Genomic DNA, 22220 nt, shown 5'->3' with positions numbered 1-22220 from the left:
TACAAATTAGCATGCAAACATTTCACATTGCATATGCACAGAAAAAAAACACTTTCTAGTTTCAAGTCCAAATATCTACAAAATCTTAAACCAAGAAGCATTTTCTAGACAAGCACAAATATTTTCTTTTTTTTTCAGAAGTAATGAGTCAAAATTAGGTGAGTTTTCTTCTTAAAACAAGCTAATAATCTGCCAATATAGGGGAAGAAGAACAATCCTACTTCAAAGCTAAACTAGATTATTTTTCTTACCTCACTGCTACATTAGTTTGCTCGTTTTAAGGAAAAACATGTTTATTTTTGCCACATTATGCTTTTCTTACACATTTCACACCACATCCATGCACAGCACAATAAATGCTTTTGTTTTGTTTCTAGCCCAAATCAGGGTTCAACAATGGGCAGCGTGAGAGATGTTCGGGACAGTAGAGAGAATCATTACTGGCTCGATCAGGCCAGTGCTGCCTTGTCACAAAATCTTAATTTGCCTGCGACTATTTATCAGTTGCATGCAAAAACAGTCTTAGAAACGAGACACAAATTGTGCTTTTAAGTCTTTGACACCACGTTTTCTGTGAAGTCGTAAACAGCATATTGCTTTTTGGTTCCTTGATTGGATGCTGGATGTTGCGAGAATGCCTGGTAAAGACCAGTACAGTGAAGAGACGACAACATCAAATTATGAGGCTAAAAGAAATGTCTGTTAGTGACGTTGTGGAAACAGATATTCACATGGGTACAACACAACAATATTAAATGATGTTTTGTATAGTTTTCTGTCACTTTTAAGTCAGACACCTTTTGTTTTACAACACATTACCAGCACATTTTCCATACTGCTATTTTTTTAACATTTTAAACATATTTCAATTTTAGATTTACAGACATTATTTTTGACACATTATTTAAAATATGTGGCTAAGAAATTGCTATTTTTTATTCATTTATGTATTTATTTTGGAGGCACCAGTGAAAAGTTTGGCAGGGCAAGTAAAATTCCCTGCAAATATCTACAAAATCTTAAATTAAGAAGCATTTTCTAGACAAGTACAAATCTTTTCTTTTTTTCAGAAGTAATGAGTCAAAATAAGTGAGTTTTCTTCTTAAAACAAGCTAAATAATCTGCCAATATAGTGTAAGAAGAACAATCCTACTTCAAAGCTAAAACTAGATTATTTTTCTTACCTCACTGGCAGATTAAGAATGAACATGCATATTTTTGACACTAAAGATGCTTTTCTTACAAATTAGCATGCAAACATTTCACATTGCATATGCACAGAAAAAAAAAAAACGCTTTCTAGTTTCAAGTCCAAATATCTACAAAATCTTAAACCAAGAAGCATTTTCTAGACAAGCACAAATATTTTCTTGTTTTCAGAAGTAATGAGTCAAAATTAGGTGAGTTTTCTTCTTAAAACAAGCTAATAATCTGACAATATAGTGTAAGAAGAACAATCCTACTTCAAAGCTAAAACTAGATTATTTTTTTACCTCACTGGCACATTAGTTTGCTCGTTTTAAGGAAAAACATGTTTATTTTTGCCACATTATGCTTTTCTTACACATTTCACACCACATCCATGCACAGCACAAAAAAAATGCTTTTGTTTTGTTTCTAGCCCAAATCAGGGTTCAACAATAAAGACTGATGAGCAGCGTGAGAGATGTTCGGGACAGTAGAGAGAATCATTACTGGCTCGATCAGGCCAGTGCTGCCTTGTCACAAAATCTTAATTTGCCTGCGACTATTTATCAGTTGCATGCAAAAACAGTCTTAGAAACGAGACACAAATTGTGCTTTTAAGTCTTTGACACCACGTTTTCTGTGAAGTCGTAAACAGCATATTGCTTTTTGGTTCCTTGATTGGATGCTGGATGTTGCGAGAATGCCTGGTAAAGACCAGTACAGTGAAGAGACGACAACATCAAATTATGAGGCTAAAAGAAATGTCTGTTAGTGTTGTTGTGGAAACAGATATTCACATGGGTACAACACAACAATATTAAATGATGTTTTGTATAGTTTTCTGTCACTTTTAAGTCAGACACCTTTTGTTTTGCAAAAAAATTACCTGCACATTTTCCATACTGCTATTTTTTACTGCTAAATATTTTAACATTTTAAACATATTTCAATTTTAGATTTACAGACATTATTTTTGACACATTATTTAAAATATGTGGCTAAGAAATTGCTATTTTTTAAATTTATTTATGTATTTATTTTGGTGCCACCAGTGAAAATTTTGGCAGGGCAAGTAAAAATCTAAACCGCTGGTCCAGTCCAGCCAGTAGAAAATGTCCTTAGCGTTGAACCCTGCAAATATCTGCAAAATCTTAAATTAAGAAGCATTTTCTAGACAAGCACAAATATTTTCTTTTTTTCAGAAATAATGAGTCAAATTAGGTGAGTTTTCTTCTTAAAACAAGCTAATAATCTGCCAATATAGGGAAAGAAGAACAATCCTACTTCAAAGCTAAACTAGATTATTTTTTTACCTCACTGGCAGATTAGTTTGCTTGTTTTAAGGAAAAACATGTTTATTTTTGACACGTTATGCTTTTCTTACACATTTCACACCGCATACATGCACAGCACAAAAAAAAATTAAAATAAATAAAATAAAATCAAAGCTTTTGTTTTGTTTCTAGCCCAAATCAGGGTTCAACAATGAGAACTGCCCGATGAGCAGCATGAGAGATGTTCGGGACAGTGAAGAGACGACAATATCAAAAATATGAGGCTAAAAGAAATGTCTGTTAGTGACGTTGTGGAAACAGATTCACATGGGTACAACACAACAATAATAAATGATGTTTTGTATAGTTTTCTGTCACTTTTAAGTCAGACACCTTTTGTTTTACAACACATTACCAGCACATTTTCCATACTGCTATTTTTTACTGCTAAATATTTTAACATTTTAAACATATTTTAATTCTAGATTCACAGACATTATTTTTGACACATTATTTAAAATATGTGGCTAAGAAATTGCTTTTTTTATTTTTATTTTGGCAGGGCAAGTAATAATCTGAACCGCTGGTCCAGTCGAGCCAGTAGAAAACGTCCTTTGTGTTGAACCCTGCAAATATCTACAAAAGCTTAAACCAAGAAGCATTTTCTAGACAAGCACAAATATTTTCTTGTTTTTAGAAATAATGAGTCAAAATTAAGTGAGTTTTTTTTTCTTAAAACAAGCAAAATAATCTGCCAATATAGTGTAAGAAGAATAATCTTACTTCAAAACTAAAACTAGATTATTTTTCTTACCTCACTGGCAGATAAAGAATGAACATGCATATTTTTTACATTAAAGATGCTTTTCTTACAAATTAGCATGCAAACATTTCACATTGCATATGCACAGAAAAAAAACACTTTCTAGTTTTAAATCCAAAAATCTACAACATCTTAAACCAAGAAGAATTTTCTAGATGAGCACAAATAATGTGCTGTTTTCAGAAATAATGAGTCAAAATTAAAGAGTTAAAACAAGCAAAATAAATGTCAATGGGGTAAGCAAAATAATCCAGTTTTCTCTTTGAAGTAAGATTAATCCGCTCACTATCCACCTGTAGATGTGCACCGCACACTGCAAAAATGCTCTTTTTATAAATTTGCATGCACATATCCATCATCGCATCCATGCACTGCACAAAAAAAACCTTGTCTTACTTAGTTTTTGCCTCGTGTCTAGCCCAAATAATACCTAAAAATTCTTAAATCAAGAAGCATTTTCTAGACTACTAACAAATAATGTTTTGAGAAATAATGTCAAATTAAAGTGCGTTTTTCCTGAAAACAAGCAAAGTTATCTGCCCGTGGGGAAAGTAAAATAGTCTCATGTTAAAAAAAAAACAAGATTACTGTGCTTACCCCATTGCCATATTATTTTGCTTGTTTTAAGGAAAAACCTGCTCATTTTGGGACATATTTTTACAAGGGCCAGCTAGTGGACGACGCCCCCTATTGGGCTTGCTAGAAACAACTAACAATCCACCTGTAGATGAGCAATGCACACACTAAATGCTTGTCTTACAAATGTGCATGCATATTTCACACTACATGCATGCACTGCAATAAATGCTTCTCTTACTTAGAGTTTTTGCCTTGTTTCTCGCCCAAATACCTAAAAATTCTTAAACAAAGAAGCATTTTCTAAACAAGCAGAAAATACTTGTCTTATTTTCAAAAATAATGAGCCAAAAATAAGCAGGTTTTTCCTTTAAACAAGCAAAAAATATCTGACAATGGGGCAAGCAAAATAATCGCTTTGAAATAATATTAATTTGCTCACCCCGTTGGCAGATTATTTTGTATTATAATGGAACCTTAGTTTTCCCAGTGATGGGTTGCAGCTGGAAGGGTATCCGCTGTGTAAAACATGTTGGATAAGTTGACAGTTCATTTCGCTGCGGCGGCCCCTGATTAATAAAGGAACTAAGCCAAAAATAAATAAATGAATGGAACCTTAATGTTAAGCATGACTGTATTTGCAATACATTCGATTTAATTTATTTAAGAGAAGGGGTGATGCACTAATTTAAATCAACATAAAGAAATTATGAGTAAAATGTCTGGATGCATCGAAAGGATTTAGGAGTATAATGTTAAATTTTACCACTTCTCTGCATCCTAAACAAGCATGATGCAATACACTCCCAGCGTAAACAAGCAAAGCCTGAATATAAATTGAATAAACTGGAAAACACTGGAAGTCTTACATTTGATTAATGGTTATGAACAGGGCCAGACGAAATCTGCGGACGTTTTTTGCTATTTCTGCTGAGAATTTTGGTAAAAATCTGCGGATTTCTGCGGAATTATTTTGGGAGTATCCAGCGGAGTATCATAACTAAAACCTTAATATATTAAACAGAAAGTAATAAATTACTGAATAAAAACTGAATAAATTCAGATTTACACATTTACTCAAGTAAATAAACAGAATTAATAATGGGCTAAAAATCTGCAGAAATCTGCGGAATTCTGCGTAAAATCTGTGGAATTCTGCGTGCGCAGATTCCATGTGGGCCTAGTTATGAATAAAACTACGCATAATCAGACAGTCATTGACCCATTTTGATGTTTAAAGCACATTTTGCAGATTGGAAAGAACCTTTTAAAGAATAATATTTAATTTTCTTTTAAAGAATTTTAAAAAAATTATTTAGGAAAATGAGCATGCCTACACTGTTAAAAAAAACCTGGTTGATTTTAGCTGAATTAAATTAACCCTGTGAGTCTATTGAACTTATGTTTTGTTAAACTAATTTAAAACAGCTTTCATAACTTATCAAATTAAGTTAGAACATGATTTACTTAATTTAATAAGTTGCAATGAACTTAAAGCATATGCTGCCATGACTAATTGATCGTATAATTTTTACAGTGCGATATTTATGAATGCAAAATGGGGAAAACAATTCATATTTCACTGTGGAAATTAAATTAGATTTGACTTACATGAGGCAATATTTTGAACTCAAAATCGCAAACCTGTACGAAAAGCTCATTTAAAAAGAGTTGCTTTGTTGTATTCAAACATTCAACATTCAAAATTTAACCTTAAACTTTTTAAAAGTTGAAAATTAAGTGATATCTTCAGACTCAAAAGGAAAAAGAATAAATGTAGTAAATAAAAAGTCTGTCCATCAAAAAAAAAATAGATATAATATATTCTATTAATTCTATCAACGTACACCCAAAATCAATTTAGTCAAAGTGACTTCTCAGGACAGCAAATTTCCCAAAATACAAAAGTTGTGTATTTAAAAGCTGTGTATTTTTTTTCAGCCAAATCATAACATTACTTGGAGTTAAAAAAAAACCTCATAAAATGCATCCAAAGCATTGAGGTCAAACATTAAATTATTCACATCATTAATTCTTACAACAAGCAACAATCTTGATAATATATTGCATAGTAGGCTAATCACTAATAAAATCACAAAAAAGGCTAAGAGTTATCACTAGACATTACCTTTATTGGCCAACATAAATTAAGTTTCAACAATGAAATATAGATTTTTAAAAAACTTTTAACACTTACCGAAATTCTCAAATGCTATAAACATTTACAAAACTAGTTTGAAATGTTTTTAAATATGTGCTTTCTTTAAGAAATACGTGACCTACAGTACACACAAGCAGCGATACCACAAGAACCACTTCAGCCAAACTCTGAGCTGGATTTGTGCTACAGGCTTTCCAGAAGGAGATTTTAGCATTCAGAAATGAAAACACAACAAACGTTCAGTAGCAAACACAGATAATTCAAACATCACTGAAGGTCTCTTGGAATAAACGATGCATTAAAACCATGTGGCTTACAATAATATGCAGTAAAGCTTGACCACACTTCTGGAAAAAAAGGTTCCTGGCATTATTTAATGCTCCATAAAGCACATTTTCATTACACAAAAGAGTCTTTATACAAAGGAGATTAAGATTCTCTTAAAAATAATTACAAAATGGTTCTTATAAAAATTTGTAGAGCCAATATAGCTTTTCCATGGCCGCACATTTTTAACACTTATTTCTGTGCATGAATGACCAAATTATATTCATTTCAGTACTTTGACCATTATAAAGACATGCTACTTTAAAATGTTGTTCATTTGAACAATCAGCAACAGCAAGCAATGTCCAACATACATAATAGCATACAACAACTACACAAGCAGGCACTGAAAATACGTGAACAGAATTCTCAAACAAACAATGTACATTTTAATCGAACTGTCTATAATATATGAATGTATTTAAAGCACTCATTTTATGTATGTTATTGTTTATGGGGGGCACATATTAAACATGTGCATAACAAATAATGGGTTTTGCTCAATATAACTAGCCTAACGTTACCAAGCAGTACTTTTTGTCTTGTTTTGTTAAGTGGCTATCTTACCTTTAATAGGATAGTTGGTTTTACGTGGCTATAAACATGGCTCAGAGCATTACAAACCAATCCTTAATAATTAATAAACGTCATTCTAGAAATTCATTTTGATGCTAGTAGGCTATGTGACTATAAAATGGCTCAAAACGCCGCCAAAAACGCCATAAGCGCGCGCTTTTTGTTTTGTTTACCTGACGTGGATGGAATCGTGGTGTATGTTGTACATAGCCTATTTATAAGTTTAGATGTGTGATTTATGTGGCTTACTTGATGATGATATGACGGAAATAATCTTGTAGTGAGTCATTCTGGTCCAGTTTTTGACTGTAAACTATCGCGATTGTTTGGTAAAGACGAGCGCTAATGCTAACGAATATAACTAGCACCCTCTGTTGGTCAAATCAAACACCACTTGTTATTTAGCTTTGTGGAGCTGGAATGTACAGTAAAAATGGGGACATTTGCAGGAATGGAATGGACACCAAAAACACGTCAGTGCACGGAAAACAAAACACTCAAAACACATTTACCACACATAAATAGCTAACATGTTTAGCATCAGTGCATTGTTTAATATTGATTAAAAAATATTTAATTTTCAACAAAAATGAACAAAAATGTTTCATATATATTATCTTAATATTTATGAAACTAATACAGTTTAATCACAAAATTTAAAGGCAAAAACACATAAAAAAAGTAATCTTTTATTTACAATACCTATAAAGTACATGTTTAGCATCGTTGTATTGTTCAATAATTGATAAATAACGTTTAATTATCAACAAAAATGTTTAATACATAATATCTTTGGAACAAATACAGTTTAAACACTAAATTTAAAACCAAAAACACATCAAAAAGTCATCTACAATACTTAACCATTTTTTAAAGTAAATTAGAATAAGCTCATAAAATTGTCTGCAGGATCATTTTGCAATAATTAGAAAAATACTAGCTTCCCTCGCAGGCCACACATGTATTATTATTCGGAAGCTCTGTTTTGTAAATGTGATAATTATATGCTTGTAAAATCCCCTCGCACAAAGGAAACGCATCATCCTGTTTAAACACACAGTCACGCCTTTGCATCTGCAATCTCTCTGTTGCTCTCATATTCAATAAATTCACCTGACTGCGTGGCTTCATTATAGACAATTTATGACTGTAGCCGTCCTGTGTCATATGCATGCGCTCGTGTCTGCTTCATGCGTACATATGTGAGTCTCTTTGTACAGATGTGACCGCAGTGAACCATGCAGCCCAGTTCTTTCCACAACAAAGGGCAATTAACCAGCGCAGGCTCTCAGTCGACCGCCAGCCGCACTTCCACAAACACCACCGAGAGTTTAAAGCGGAGCCGAAAAACGAGGGGCCTCCCTGCGCTGATTCAATCCAGACGCTGCAGAACTTGCTAAATTAGTCCCATATTACAACTGATTGTTTAGGAAGCACTTACAAACTTACTAAAGAGCAGTTAGCTTGAAAAAATCTAGCAAATAATAATTATAGGTCACTGCTAGAACACTGTTTAGGCCTGCTGTGAGCAAGTAGCTCGCCTACGGAAGGAAACACGAGTGTTTTTTTTAGGGATAAAGTACATCTTAGAGGTTGTTATCACAGAATAAAGACTGATAGGTTTATTAGCAGGCCTAGTGCAAAGCTGAGCATTGTTATTTAAGATTGAAGTGTTTATTCTATGAAAACAACAATACTAGATGTAATTTATTGGGATTTTACATGGCTACTTGCCACAAAACATAAAAAATACACATGAAACATTGTTCTGAGATAGAATAGTTAATAAATAATTTAATTAAATGCAAAGCTGACAGAAACAAACACAGCTGATGGAGTATACACTAACCTGTGCATTATTCAGACACTAGATGGCACCAAACAGAAACGCAAAGCTGACAGAAACTAAAACAGCTGATGGAGTATACACTAACCTTTGCATTATTGAGTCACTAGATGGTGCCAAAGAGTCAAAAACACAAAGCTGACAAAAATGAAAACAGCTGGTGGAGTATACACTAACCTGCGCATTATTCAGACACTATATGGCACCAAACTGTCAAAAACACAAAGCTGAAAGAAACAAACACAGCTGATGGAGTTTACACTAATCTGTGCATTATTCAGACACAAGATTGCACCAAACAGAAACACAAAGCTGACAGAAACTAAAACAGCTGATGGAGTATACACTAACCTGTGCATTGTTCAGACACTTGATGGCGCCAAACAAAAACACAAAGCTGACAGAAACTAAAACACCTGGTGGAGTATACACTAACCTGCACATTATTGCCACTAGATGGTGCCAAACAGAAACACAGACCTGACAGAAACAAAAACAGCTGATGGAGTATATACTAACCTGCACAATATTCAGACACAAAATGGAGACAGTCAAAAACACAAACCTGACAGAAACGAAAACAGCTGATGGAGTATACACTAACCTGTGCATTTTTCAGACACAAGATGGCGCCATCAGAAACACAAAGCTGACAGAAACTAAAACAGCTGATGGAGTATACACTAACCTGTGCATTGTTCAGTCAATAGATGGCGCCAAACAGTTGAAAAACGCAAATTCAGCATATTCTAACCTACATAATATTATACATTTAATATATTTGTTCTATTATTTAATATTGTTTTTAATGTCAGTTAATAAAAAAATACAACTATCGTAAATTTGTAAGCTCAGGTCTATAAAAGAATTGTATCTTTAATTATACATTATGTAAATGTAATAATGTGTGTGCTGAATTACTTTAACACATACATCATTACATTCACATAATGTATAATTAAGAATACAGTTATTGAACGTCGTCTCACAGCGAGAAGGTTGCTGGCTGGTATTTCTGTGTGGAGTTTGCATGTTCTCCCCATGTTGGCGTGGGTTTCCTCCGGGTGCTCCGGTTTCCCCCAAAGTTTAGCTATAGGGGAATTGTAGTGTAGTTGTAGTGTATGAGTGTGTGTGTGTGTGTGAAGGAGAGTGCATGGGTGTTTCCCAGTACTGGGTTGCAGCTGGAAGGGCATCCGCTGTGTAAAACATATGCTGGAATAGTTGGCGGTTCATTCCACTGTGGTGACCCCTAATGAGTAAAGGGACTAAGCTGAAGGACATGTTAATTGACTAATGTTAACAAATGCAATCCTGTAACATTTTTTGCATTGCTGAAATCACTTTTAGAAAACATCTGTCAAAGGAAACGTAAGCTGTGTATTAACTATAATTATGAGTAAATGCGGCATAAAAGCAGTGAGGCCCCGATGTCCTGAATTTCATCATCATATGCCCACTCCTCTGTATTTCGCTCCTACTTTTCATCCCACATCTTTTCCTTCCATTCTCCACTTCATCTCTGAGCGTCTCATGTGGCGCTGATTGAACCCCATCAAAGAGTGCGGTGAGAGGAGACGAACTGCTGCAACTCCAGCCGCTCACAGGCTAATGAGGCGCTCACACACACACACACACACACACACACACACACACACACACACACACACACACACACAGACAGACAGACATAAAGACACATACACACACATGCAGCCACGTACACACACAGTCAGACATAAAGGTGCGCTCACACACAGACATAAAGACACACACACATAGACATAAAGACACATGCATACACACACACAGACTCACACACATACATGCACACACACAAGGGGGTCATAAAGCGACACAGCCACACACACACACCGACATTAAGACACACAGACACACAAACATACACACACATACACGCACACACAGACGCATATGCATTCATGCACACACAACTGCAAACACAACACACAGCTGCATACATCTGTCACACACAGACTCACAACACATGCATGCACTGATACTGACAGACACACAGACACACACCCACACACACATACACACTTACAAACACAAAGTACACTCAAAATACACACAAACAGATTCTTACACACATAAAACACCCTCTTAAAGATGCGCACACGCACACACACACACACACACACACACACAACACGGATGCATACACACTTACAAAGACAAAATACACTCAAACTACACACACACAGACTCTTACACACACAGAAACACCCTTTTAAACATGCATGCACACACACACACACGTTATTTCACACAAACACACACACATTACAGATGCATACACACTTACAAACACAAAATAAATTCAAACCACACACACACACACACCCTCTCAAGCATGCATGCGCGCACACACACACACACACACACACACACACACACACACACACACACACACATACACACTTACAAACACAAAATACACTCAAAATACACACAAACAGATTCTTACACACATAAAACACCCTCTTAAAGATGCGCACACGCACACACACACACACACACACACACACAACACGGATGCATACACACTTACAAAGACAAAATACACTCAAACTACACACACACAGACTCTTACACACACAGAAACACCCTTTTAAACATGCATGCACACACACACACACGTTATTTCACACAAACACACACACATTACAGATGCATACACACTTACAAACACAAAATAAATTCAAACCACACACACACACACACACACCCTCTCAAGCATGCATGCGCGTGCACGCACACACACACACACACACACACACCGGGAGACATTCCCTTTCACACAGACACTCAAACACAGATGCATACACACTTACAAACACCAGAATAGTTGCCGGTTCATTCCGCTGTGGCGACCCCTAATAAATAAGGGACTAAGCTTAAGAAAAATGAGTGAATTAAGGAATATAATGTCAGAATTAATATAAGCATCCAGCGTATGATTTAACGATGACCTTATAGCTCTGTACAATATATGAAATGCTGTATGTGCGTTTATTTCGACCCGTAGATAAAGTAAGACAAATAAATGCAACGTCAAGAAAGGATCTCAGAAGAATGGATGTGAATATTTGACACAATAGAGCTTCTCAACTAGTGTCTTTTCTTCATGTATGCTCTCTCATCAGTGGTTTCTCTCTCTTTCTCTCTCTCCTGCCATGTCTCGTCACACTCCCGCAAAACCACAGCGCTCTTCAGAGTCTCTTCCAGAGCAGCCTGGCGTCGGTCTCCCCTTACCAACACACTCTGCGAAACACAGAGGCCCCAAAACTAGCTGGACACTTTAAAAAGAGAACAGCATTCATCTGAGAAACATCTTTAATCAATGCGTATGAATCTGAGGCACGGAACTGAAATCTAGCTCATGCAGTGGGAAAGTAAAGGCTCGTGATATAAATCGAGACACAAAATTAAACTCTAATAGCGTTTACATTGTTAATAACTGCTGTTGAACTTACTGTACAGCAAAAATACTGATTTAATATATACAGTACCGTTTACAGTATCTTGCTGGACGAGGTAAAGCTAGCTGGACACTTTAATAATAGAGCATTCATTTTAAAGGGTCACGAAACACCAACACACATGTTTTGAGCTGTTGACAGTGGTATATGTGTCCCACACTGCTAAAAACACTAATAGGACACAGATATCTCACTAAAAAGTGTAAATTGGTTGTTTTTGCGTTATTTCGAGCCAATTCGTACTTCCGGTTTGAAACGAATTTTTGAAGCTGCATCACGACCATGAGATCTTAGCGTGTTTTCCAGCGTGTGTGGACTCTCCGACTCTCTCCGAGTGTGCTGCATTAATGCATGAGTAAGGCTTGGTTCAAACCAATCAGCGCGCTCTATTATGCAACTTCATTAATATTCATTACTGTCACAGTGTTTAGACGGCAGAGACGCCACGTTGTGTTGCCAAAACTAGCATGCAGTGTTGCGTTTATAGTTTGCTGCAGTGAAGTTTTGTTTTCATTTTCTCTCTATGAGAGTGCAGCTGGAGTCACGAGTGATTAACAGTGTACGCGACGCTCGACAACAATACGTGTCTACGGAAAATTGTTTACCCGAGAGCTGTTCTCATCTGCAAATGGTGAGATCTGGATTTGCTGCTCGTCTCCTCTTAATAAAGACGCGGCTCTAGTTGGTGTTGATTGTTCTGTCTCTACAGATTTGGTAAGTGAGCGATCAGTGCTCTTTGTTTATGTTTATTCAGAGGTAAAGTTAGTTTGTATTGTCAGCAGTACTCTTGCAGTGTTTAAAGACAGACCTCAGTCAAAATTATTTAGTGACTAAGTTTACAGTACGTTAAAGGGTCACGAAACACCAAAACACATGTGTTGAGCTGCTGACAGTGGTATATGTGTCCCACACTGCTAAAAACACTATCAGGACACCTATATTTCACTAAAAAGTGTAAATTGGTTGTTTTTGCGTTATTTCAAGCAAATTCATACTTCCGGTTTGAAACGAATTTTTGAAGCTGCGTCACGGCCATGACATAATAGCGTGTATTCCAGCGTGCAGACTGGACGTCTGTGCCAGAGTGTGTCTTATTACGTCTTACAGTGTGATGCATTAATGCATGAGTAAGGCTTGGTTCAAACCAATCAGCGCGCTCTATTGTGCAACTTCATTAATATTCATTACTGTCACAGTGTTTAGACACAGAGACGCCACGTTGTGTTGGCAAAACTAGCATGCAGTGTTGCGTTTATAATTTGCAGCAGGGAAGGTTTTGTTTTCATTTTCTCTCTATGAGAGCGCAGCTGGAGTCACGAGTGGATTACAGTGCATGCGACGCTCGAGAACAATACGTGTCTACGGAAAATTGTTTACCCGAGAGCTTTTCTCATCTGCAAATGGTGAGATCTGGATTTGCTGCTCGTCTCCTCCTAATAAAGACGCGGCTCTAGTTGCTGGTGATTGTCCTGTCTCTACAGATTCGGTAAGTGAGCGACCAGTGCTCTTTGTTTATTCAGTTTGTTCGTATTGAACTAACAATTACACTGAGTGTAAACATGTTAGCACCACAACCAAACTATTACTGTCGTGGAGGATTTTCACCACATTTTGTGACCAGAATAATACATGCAGCTTACCTGCCGAGATTTTTTTCTCTCATTCGCCGTGCGGTATCAAACACTGCATGAAAAATACAGACTTCCATCAATTCCTCAAATCAAATATCTCGTTTGTCGCGAGGGGCATGAATGAATTCCCTGAATGAAAGAGCCAAACTGCAGTTAAAGTCCACCATTTAATAATTTGGCAAATAATTCGACTACAGATGTCCATGTAAACACAGTCACTTTCCTCTGTGTGTGTGTGTGTGTGTGTGTGTGTGTGTATTGACTCTGAAACTCAGCATGTGCTCAAATTACTTGAAGTATTCGGATTTCTGCTTTCCAATCCGTCTCATCATGGATCAACGATTATCCTTTTCTCATCATCTTGTTTCTAAGATTGTTCAGAATGTTCAGTGCATTTAACAACTAGTAGGTTTAACGACTAATTTCTAATAACTAATTTCTTGTTCTTGACTGTACATAATATTTTTACAAGTATTCAGCAATAATAGTATTCAGCTAAAAGATAAGAAACACAATGATAAAGACTGAATCTTCTTCACAGTTTTATTTGAGACTTAAGTTCCCAAATTTATTCAGTATGTTTTTGTGCAAATTATCTAAAAACATTTTAAGACACAGAGACGTCCTTAAAGAGTTTAACAAACATCCTTATGCTTTCCAAATAAATACAGAAAATACACATACAGTTGAAGTCAGAATTATTAGCCCCCTTTTTCTGTTTAACAGAGAGAAGCTTTTTTTAAACACATTTCTAATCATAGTAGCTTTAATAACTCATCTCTAATAACTGATTTATTTCATGCCATGATGACAGCAAATAATATTTGATTAGATATTCTTCAAGACACTTCTATACAGCTTAAAGTGACTTTTAAAGGCTTCACTAGGTTAATTAGGTTAACTAGGCAGGTTAGAGTAATTAGACAAGTTATTGTATAACGATGGTTTGTTCTGTAGACTATCAGGAAAAAAATATAGCTCAAAGGGGCTAATAATTCTGACCATTAAATGGCTTTTAAAAAATATAAAATTGCTTTTATTTTAGCCGAAATGAAACAAATAAGACTTTTTTCAGAAGAAAAAATATTATTAGACAAACTGTGAAAATTTCCTTGCTCTGTCAAACATCATTTGGGAAATATTTTAAAAAGAAAAAGAAATTCAAAGGGGGTGAATAATTCTGACTTCAACTGTATACAGCACAGAGAAGAAATGCATGGTGAAAATATTTGGTACAAATTATTCAACAACATCTCTACATTCACAGAATCCAAATACAGGTCATATTTAAAGCTACTTAACACTTCAGGCTGTGCTTTAAAAGCAAGTACAGCACCACTAGGTGGTCAAATATTAACATTGCAGGAATAGATTACAGCCATAATACAGTAGTGCTGTCACAGTAAAACTCATTTCATAGTAACATGTGGAGAAATCTCACTTTATCCTCACGTTTATCTTTTATATACAGAATTATTAATATTTTTTAAACAAATGGAATGTCTTTTTTGCCTTTAAGCTGTGCAAACTTGAAATACTATAAAGATTAAGACATAAAACAGAGAGATAAATATGAGCTCATTTAAAAAAGGTACAACAATCAACAGAATGTAATGAAGATTAATATATAAAGTGCCATCAGTGGTCATTTCATGATATTCATAACTTAATAGCTTATGAACATACCTGATAGGTGCAAATCATTGCTTTGAAAATTGTGCTATAATAATAATGACTTAATATGAGTGCGTATTCATCATGCACATCATCTTCTAGCAGTTCTTCTTGGGGGTTGTCGGACTTGGATGAGCCGGGCAGGATTCACCACACATCCTTTCTCCTGATAATGATTCAGAAGTTTCCTCCATAAGGAACTACAGCGCAGCAAGTTCTCATTTCCTGTCAAAACAAAACAAAAAGCTGAATTATGATACTGTAGCACAGGCATCAAATATAAAAAATATTGCTAATTATGTCCTTAGCAACATAGCAGACTACCCTAGTAACCGTGTGACAAGCTTTATATCTAGAACATCCTAGACACCCTGGATTTGGCTCTTTTTTCAAACAAGACTTCCAACATGCTACACATGCTAACAGTGCATAGCCACACATGCTAACTGTGATTAGCTAAGGGTTAGCACATGCTAATAGTGCTAGTGACATGCCAATAACATGCCAATAACATTATAATCATGCTAGCAACATGATAAGCATGCTAAAATGCTAGTAACTTGAATCCTCTTAGCAATATGCTAGTGACATGCAAACCATGCTAAAATTATGCTAGCAATGTTTACATTTATTAATTTAACCGATGCTTTTATCCCAAGCGAATTAAAAATGAGGTTAAAAGAAGCACTTTAAATTAACCAATCAGAATGCCCTAGCAACTACTCAGAAAACAGACACAACACCTTAACAACAGCTTAGCAATCGCCTAGCAATGGGTAAAAACAGTCTTGCAAATATCTAGATAATGCTAACAACCACATAACAACACCCAACAATGACATAGCAACCACTCAGAACACCCTCGCAACTACATAGTAACCACCTACAACATCTTAGCAACTACTAATAGTAATCTGGGTGGGGGCAGCACGTGATTTGATTGGACGGGAATCACAGGACTGATTTTTCTAATCCTCATAGACAAGAATAAATACAGTAGTGACTGCAGGTTGAAGGAAAGTAGTGGAGTAAAAGAACCGATACTGCACTAAACATGTACTCAAGGGAAAGTGAAAGCACGCATTTTTAAAAGTACTTAGTAAATTACAATTTCTGAAAAAAAAGTACTTAATTATAGTAACTTGAGTATTTGTAATTAGTTACTTTACACCACTGTCACAACCAGCGATCGCTTCCCAGAGGAAGTTCTCACGAACTTGAAACTACATTTCCGCATTTCCCAGGACTACATTTTCATACATGCACTGCTCCCAAACACGCACACCTGCTCACTCATGTTTCCTGATTGCATCACCAGCTGGACCTTGTTCACAGACTGATTACATCCCATTCATAAGTCATTCTCTCACACTACCAGTTGGCCGAGTCTAGTTTTCCAAGTGTAACATTACAACGCGTTTCCCTGTCTTGTTTCTCCGTGTCTCTATCCTAGCCTTTTACCCTTGTTATCCTGTTTAGCCGCCTGCCTTTCGACCTTTAGCCTGTTTAACGTTTATGATTCAGGACTGCCTATATATACCTGTTTGCACCTGATGACCACTGCTTGCCTGACTTTTGAATAAACTGCATATTGGATCTTACCTCCTGTGGTCTCCTGTCACTCCACCCCAGTCGTGGTAACAACCACTGATTTTTAATATTATTTACGTTATTCAGACAATCATGCAGATACACATAATATTGACTCACCGATGATGCACAGCCCTTCTTGTGCTCTGGTAATGCCAACGTTTACTTGATGAGGGTCTGTGATGAATCCAAGCCGCTTCATAATCCAGGATTTGGGTGGTTGTGTCTCTATTTCAGACTTGGGACAAGAGCGCACTGTTGACATGATGACGTACCTCCATTCACTACCTGCAGCCAAACAAACAAAAGATCAGAATTAATAGACTGCTACTGAAATAATTTATATGGAAGCATATGAGTAGCATAATTCAATTCAAAATGTAATATGCAAAATGGCAATGCAATATGTTAAATGGCAATGTATTTCTGTATTTGAATTTGCATTTTCCAAGACATATGAGCAATGTTTGGTGCAGAATGAAAATGTAAATTAAATTACATTGTTTGCATTTCTCATTTCAAACACTGTTTTAATATGTAAATTGTATCCACATTTTAAAGCTTTATAAGTAGCTAAATTAAATTGAAAATGCTCTACGCAAACTGAATTTGATGTGAATAAAGTACAAGCAGAAACTGTTGCAAAATGATCATTTAAATGTTGTCCTAAATGCATTTACACTCGCGTCTAGGAAACGCAGGATTACATTTTCAGCATAACAGCATGGGATGTGTGTAGCAAAATTCATTTTGAAATGTAATACGCAAAACGATAATGCAGTATGTAAATGGCAGTGTATTTCTGTATTTCAGTTAGCATTTTCCAAGCCATATGTGCAATGTTTGCTGCAGAATGAAAATGAAAATAAAAAAACATAATGCATTTTCATTTAACACATTGCGACGAATGAAAGCCGATTTGAAATTGAAAATGCATTCTGGCCTAGCCACGCCCACAGACGGCCGCCGTTGCTGCAAGGCGGGTTTAGGTTATGTCGTCACAGCTGCAGCGAGGACTATTTGGGACATTTGGCAGCATAAACATGGCGAAGTCTGTTCCTCAGCGGCTTCGTGAAGCTGCACGAGCCCTCGAGCGTAAACTGGGAAATACTTTAGAAAACCAATCACCTCCTAGCTCAGTAAACTTGGCTTAAGGTTTGATATTCGTGCACGCAGTTTTAGGGATCCTCTGCAAATTACATCGACAAATTATTTGCTTTTTGCAGCCAAGGGCTATACTTCATACCATGTATTGTATCTTTTCTAAAACATACAGTATAGTGTAAAAGCATGCTTATAACTAAGAAAAGTCAAACAAAATGATATTTTAATTGAACACATCACATCACATAAGGTGCACATACAGAACCGTCTACTGTATCTAGTATTGTGAAAAGGCAAAGCTGAAAATATGAGGTTAAAGCGCCACCCAGCAGTCAAAAGCTGCAGGCGCACCAACTACCGCCACCATCGCAGTATGAACGGCGCCAAAGTGAACAAATTGAAGTAGTGACATCTCAGTGTTTCCTCTAGGATTTTTTCCAGCTCTGGAGGCAGACTCTGTAGGCCATTTTACACAGATCTACCAGTACATGTGGCGTTATTTCATTGTGATGTGATGTTGTACCGGCAGCTAGCTCTCTGCAACTCTCACATGGTCGCCCACTGAAGCTAAGCAGGGCTGCGCCCGGTCAGTACCTTGATGGGAGACCACATGGGAAAGCTAGGTTGCTGCCGGAAGTGGTGTTAGTGAGGCCAGCAGGGGGCGCCCAACCTGCGGTCTGTGTGGGTCCTAATGCCCCAGTATAGTGACGGGGACGCTATACTGCTCAGTGAGCGCCGTCTTTCGGATGAGACGTTAAACCGAGGTCCCGACTCTCTGTGGTCGTTAAAAATCCCAGGATGTCCTTCGAAAAAGAGTAGGGGTTTAACCCCGGCATCCTGGCCAAATCTGCCCACTGGCCTCTGTCCATCATGGCCTCCTAACCCTCCCCATATCATGATTGGCATATCATCCTCTCCTCTCCACCAATCAGCTGGTGTGTGGTGTGCGGTCTGGCGCAAAATGGCTGCCGTCGCGTCATCCAGGTGGATGCTGCACACTGGTGGTGGATGAGGAGATCCCCCCCATTGTGTAAAGCGCTTTGAGAGCCCAGAAAAGCGCTATATAAATGTAACGAATTATTGACAAATGTCATGGGCGCAGTATTACGTCGAGATCGCATTCATGTAATAGCCTACGAGCATGTCAATCTCCGCTTGAGCGCCGATTTCCTCTGCTTGTGCACAAAACTTCTTGCGCGCCCTCAAATATACGCTGCTCAAGTGCAGATTTTCTTGCACTCCCTCAAATAAACGCGGCTGAAGTGTGATTTAGTGCGTTTATGTAGCGAGTATGTCTCCAACATGTATTAGATTTGCTAGGAATATTTATGAATGTCTCCGATAGACTTGCGGAGCGGACCGCGGCATTAATGCGTCCTGAAGTAAAGTGAAATGGCTATAAACTCCAGCAAGATAAAGTCCTTATATGCAGAGCCACAGACCTTTATCTATAAATAAAGTATAATTATGGAAACTGTTCATCGTAACTGAAAGCTACGCCGTGTTTGCTGACCACACACATCACACACCTGTCAGTCAGTCAGTCAGTCAGCACGTCACCTTAAAGGGTTAAACAGAACGCACAGCACTGCTATAGTCACAGAAAAGTTTGCGCTGTTATTATTCACTTACCTTTTCATACGTTTTCGGTGTGATTTTAACCCACTATTTAAAAAACGAAAAAAATTTTGAATAAGAAGCTGTAATGTAGCCGTGGCGAAATGAATTTTGGTGTGGCGCCCCTCCACGGAAGAATGAATGTAGCGGAAACCATGCATCTGTATGTAATTTTCTGGGAAACAATATGCACTAAATGACGATATTGACATTTGGTAGAAATGTTTTCAGACCATTTAAGAATAAAACAAATATTAACAGTTTACTCAAACCCATGGCTAATAAATCCAGGAACATTAAAACTGTTAGCTGTGTCATGTTTAATAATGTTCAAAGCGAACATATTGATGTAAAATTCGATTTTTGAAGGATTATTACCTTGACTCCTCATGATGGTGTTGACGGTGATGTCTCGTATATGGTTATTATGCAGAGACTCACTAATTTTGGCCACTTGAGCATTATATGGTGTGAGAATGGCAATGTCCTTTGTCTTGATCCCAGCCTCAGTCAAAAGAATGGCGACCCGCACCTGTTGGGAAAAGAAATGATTATCAGAAGGCTACTACAACAAACTATTTAAAAAAATCCAATACTAAGTGTGCTTTCACACCTGTGAATTGATTCAGTTGTTCTGAAACAGAGATTACAAATGTTACATTGTTGCTCTTTGCTCTTGGAGCGGTTCGCTTTCACACTGTAAAGTTTCTAATCGGACCAAAAGAGCTAAAACAAGTCACGTGCAAGTAAACTCTCCTCACATTGATCAGAGTGTCAGGGTTTATTTTGCAGCGTCCCGCTCAGCTGTCAGGAGAGGTGTTGGTTTGGTGGTGATTAACAGGGTGCGCGTGCGTGACGTGTCTGAGAAGAGATGCAGTGAGAAGAGGTGATAAGGGTGCGCGACGATGCCTATTTGAGGACCGGGAGGGAGACGCCAGATTACCGGGAGATCATCACTCATTTGCGGGCATCCGGAGACTCGCGAAACTTCCCGCCCTACTCATAATTCTCTCTTCATATAGCCGTAAGCCTATTACATATCCATAAAACACTGTGATATAACCGCGCTCGGATCGGATCGCTTTCTCACTGCAATCGAACCGCTCCAGGGTTCGTTTCAATCCAGCCGAGACCACCTCATTCAAGCGATCTCGGAGCGATTACTTTGGCGCGGAACAGAGCGCGATTGCCCTGTTCACATATGCCAAACGAACCGCGCTAACTGAGCAAACGAGACACGTTCCGAAACAAAAGTGTAGGTGTGAAAGCACCCTAACATTTACCTTTTACAGTTATTTTCTAATATTCATTCATTTTCCTTTAGCTTAGTCCCTTTATTCATCAGGGGTTGAACCACCAACTTATCCTGTTTTACACAGCAGATGCCCTTCTAGCTGCAACCCAGCACTGGGAAACACCCATACACACATATACACACACACATCCCTGCTAAAAAATACAGCTTAAACCAGCCTAGGCTGGTTGGCTGGTTTTAGCTGGTCGACCAGGCTGGTTTTAGAGGGGTTTTGGCCACTTCCAGGCTGGTTTCCAGCCATTTCCAGCCTGGTCTTAGCTGGTCAGGCTGGGAGATGACCAGCTAAAACCAGCTTGACCAGCCTAGCCAAACTGGGAGTCCAGCCAAAACCAGCTATATCCAGCTTAAACCAGGCTGGTCAAGCTGGTTTTAGCTGGATTTGGCTGGTCATTATCCAGCCTGACCAGCTAAGACCAGGCTGGAAACCAGCCTGGAAATGGCCAAAACCCCTCTAAAACCAGCCTGGTCAACCAGCTAAAACCAGCCAACCAGCCTAGGCTGGTTTAAGCTGGATTTTTTCAGCAGGGATGCTGTACGCCCAATTTAGTTAATCAATTCCCCTATAGCGCATGTGGACTGTGAGGGAAACCGGAGCACCCGGAGGAAACCCACGCCAACACGGGGAGAACATGCAAACTCCACACAGAAATGACAACTGGCCCAGCCAGGACTCGACCCAGTGACTTTCTTGCTGTGAGGCAACAGTGCTAACCACTGAGCCACTGTGTCACCCTCTCTAATATTTATATATATTTATATACAAATTCTTTGAACTTAAAATACTATCTGTCCATTTTCTATTGTATATGTTTGTTATTTATTATAATAAATGCTATCTGACCTTCTATAGCTAATATAGCCTATTATACCACATACATATTCTGTTTGATTACTGAATTTGGAAACATTTACCAAATAATGTAAATTTGTATCACCTTCACTATTTTCAATTTAAAGTGTGGTCAAGTGACGCCAATCTATAATTCAGCAATGATTTACAGAGATGTCCGAAATG

The 22220-nt window shown here is 37.5% G+C and overlaps 4 protein-coding genes across 10 annotated transcripts in view; 1 reads left to right on the top strand and 3 right to left on the bottom strand.

Moving 5' to 3' along the window:
* The window catches only part of sp7 (Sp7 transcription factor), a 53669-nt gene extending 46377 nt beyond the window's left edge, over positions 1 to 7292 (bottom strand). For 5 of the 6 annotated variants that reach the window (XM_087255338.1, XM_087255342.1, XM_087255341.1 and 2 more), the window contains exon 1: positions 7175 to 7256. In XM_087255338.1, coding sequence (XP_087111464.1) covers positions 7175 to 7214 — 40 coding nt within the window. In that variant the 5' untranslated portion in view covers positions 7215 to 7256. 6 annotated transcript variants of the gene reach the window in all.
* LOC147843705 (uncharacterized) overlaps positions 1 to 22220 on the top strand; it is a 999056-nt gene that overhangs the window by 330091 nt on the left and 646745 nt on the right. The window lies entirely within an intron of this gene.
* Positions 1 to 22220, bottom strand: part of ralgapb (Ral GTPase activating protein non-catalytic subunit beta) — a 471588-nt gene that overhangs the window by 126398 nt on the left and 322970 nt on the right. The gene's annotated exons all lie outside the window — the stretch shown is intronic.
* helz2a (helicase with zinc finger 2a) overlaps positions 14435 to 22220 on the bottom strand; it is a 49638-nt gene continuing 41852 nt past the window's right edge. The window contains exons 19-21 of the mRNA XM_087258102.1: positions 20269 to 20422; positions 17290 to 17457; positions 14435 to 15804 (exon numbers count right to left, since the gene is read on the bottom strand). Of these exons, the coding sequence (XP_087114228.1) occupies positions 15671 to 15804; positions 17290 to 17457; positions 20269 to 20422 (456 nt within the window). The 3' untranslated portion in view covers positions 14435 to 15670. The remainder of the gene's footprint in view (positions 15805 to 17289; positions 17458 to 20268; positions 20423 to 22220) is intronic.

The sequence above is a fragment of the Danio rerio genome, chromosome 6, assembly GCF_052040795.2.
Source record: "Danio rerio strain M-AB ecotype USA chromosome 6, GRCz13ab, whole genome shotgun sequence".
Classification (NCBI taxonomy): Eukaryota; Metazoa; Chordata; class Actinopteri; order Cypriniformes; family Danionidae; genus Danio; species Danio rerio.
This window is presented reverse-complemented; position numbering and strand designations above follow the sequence as displayed.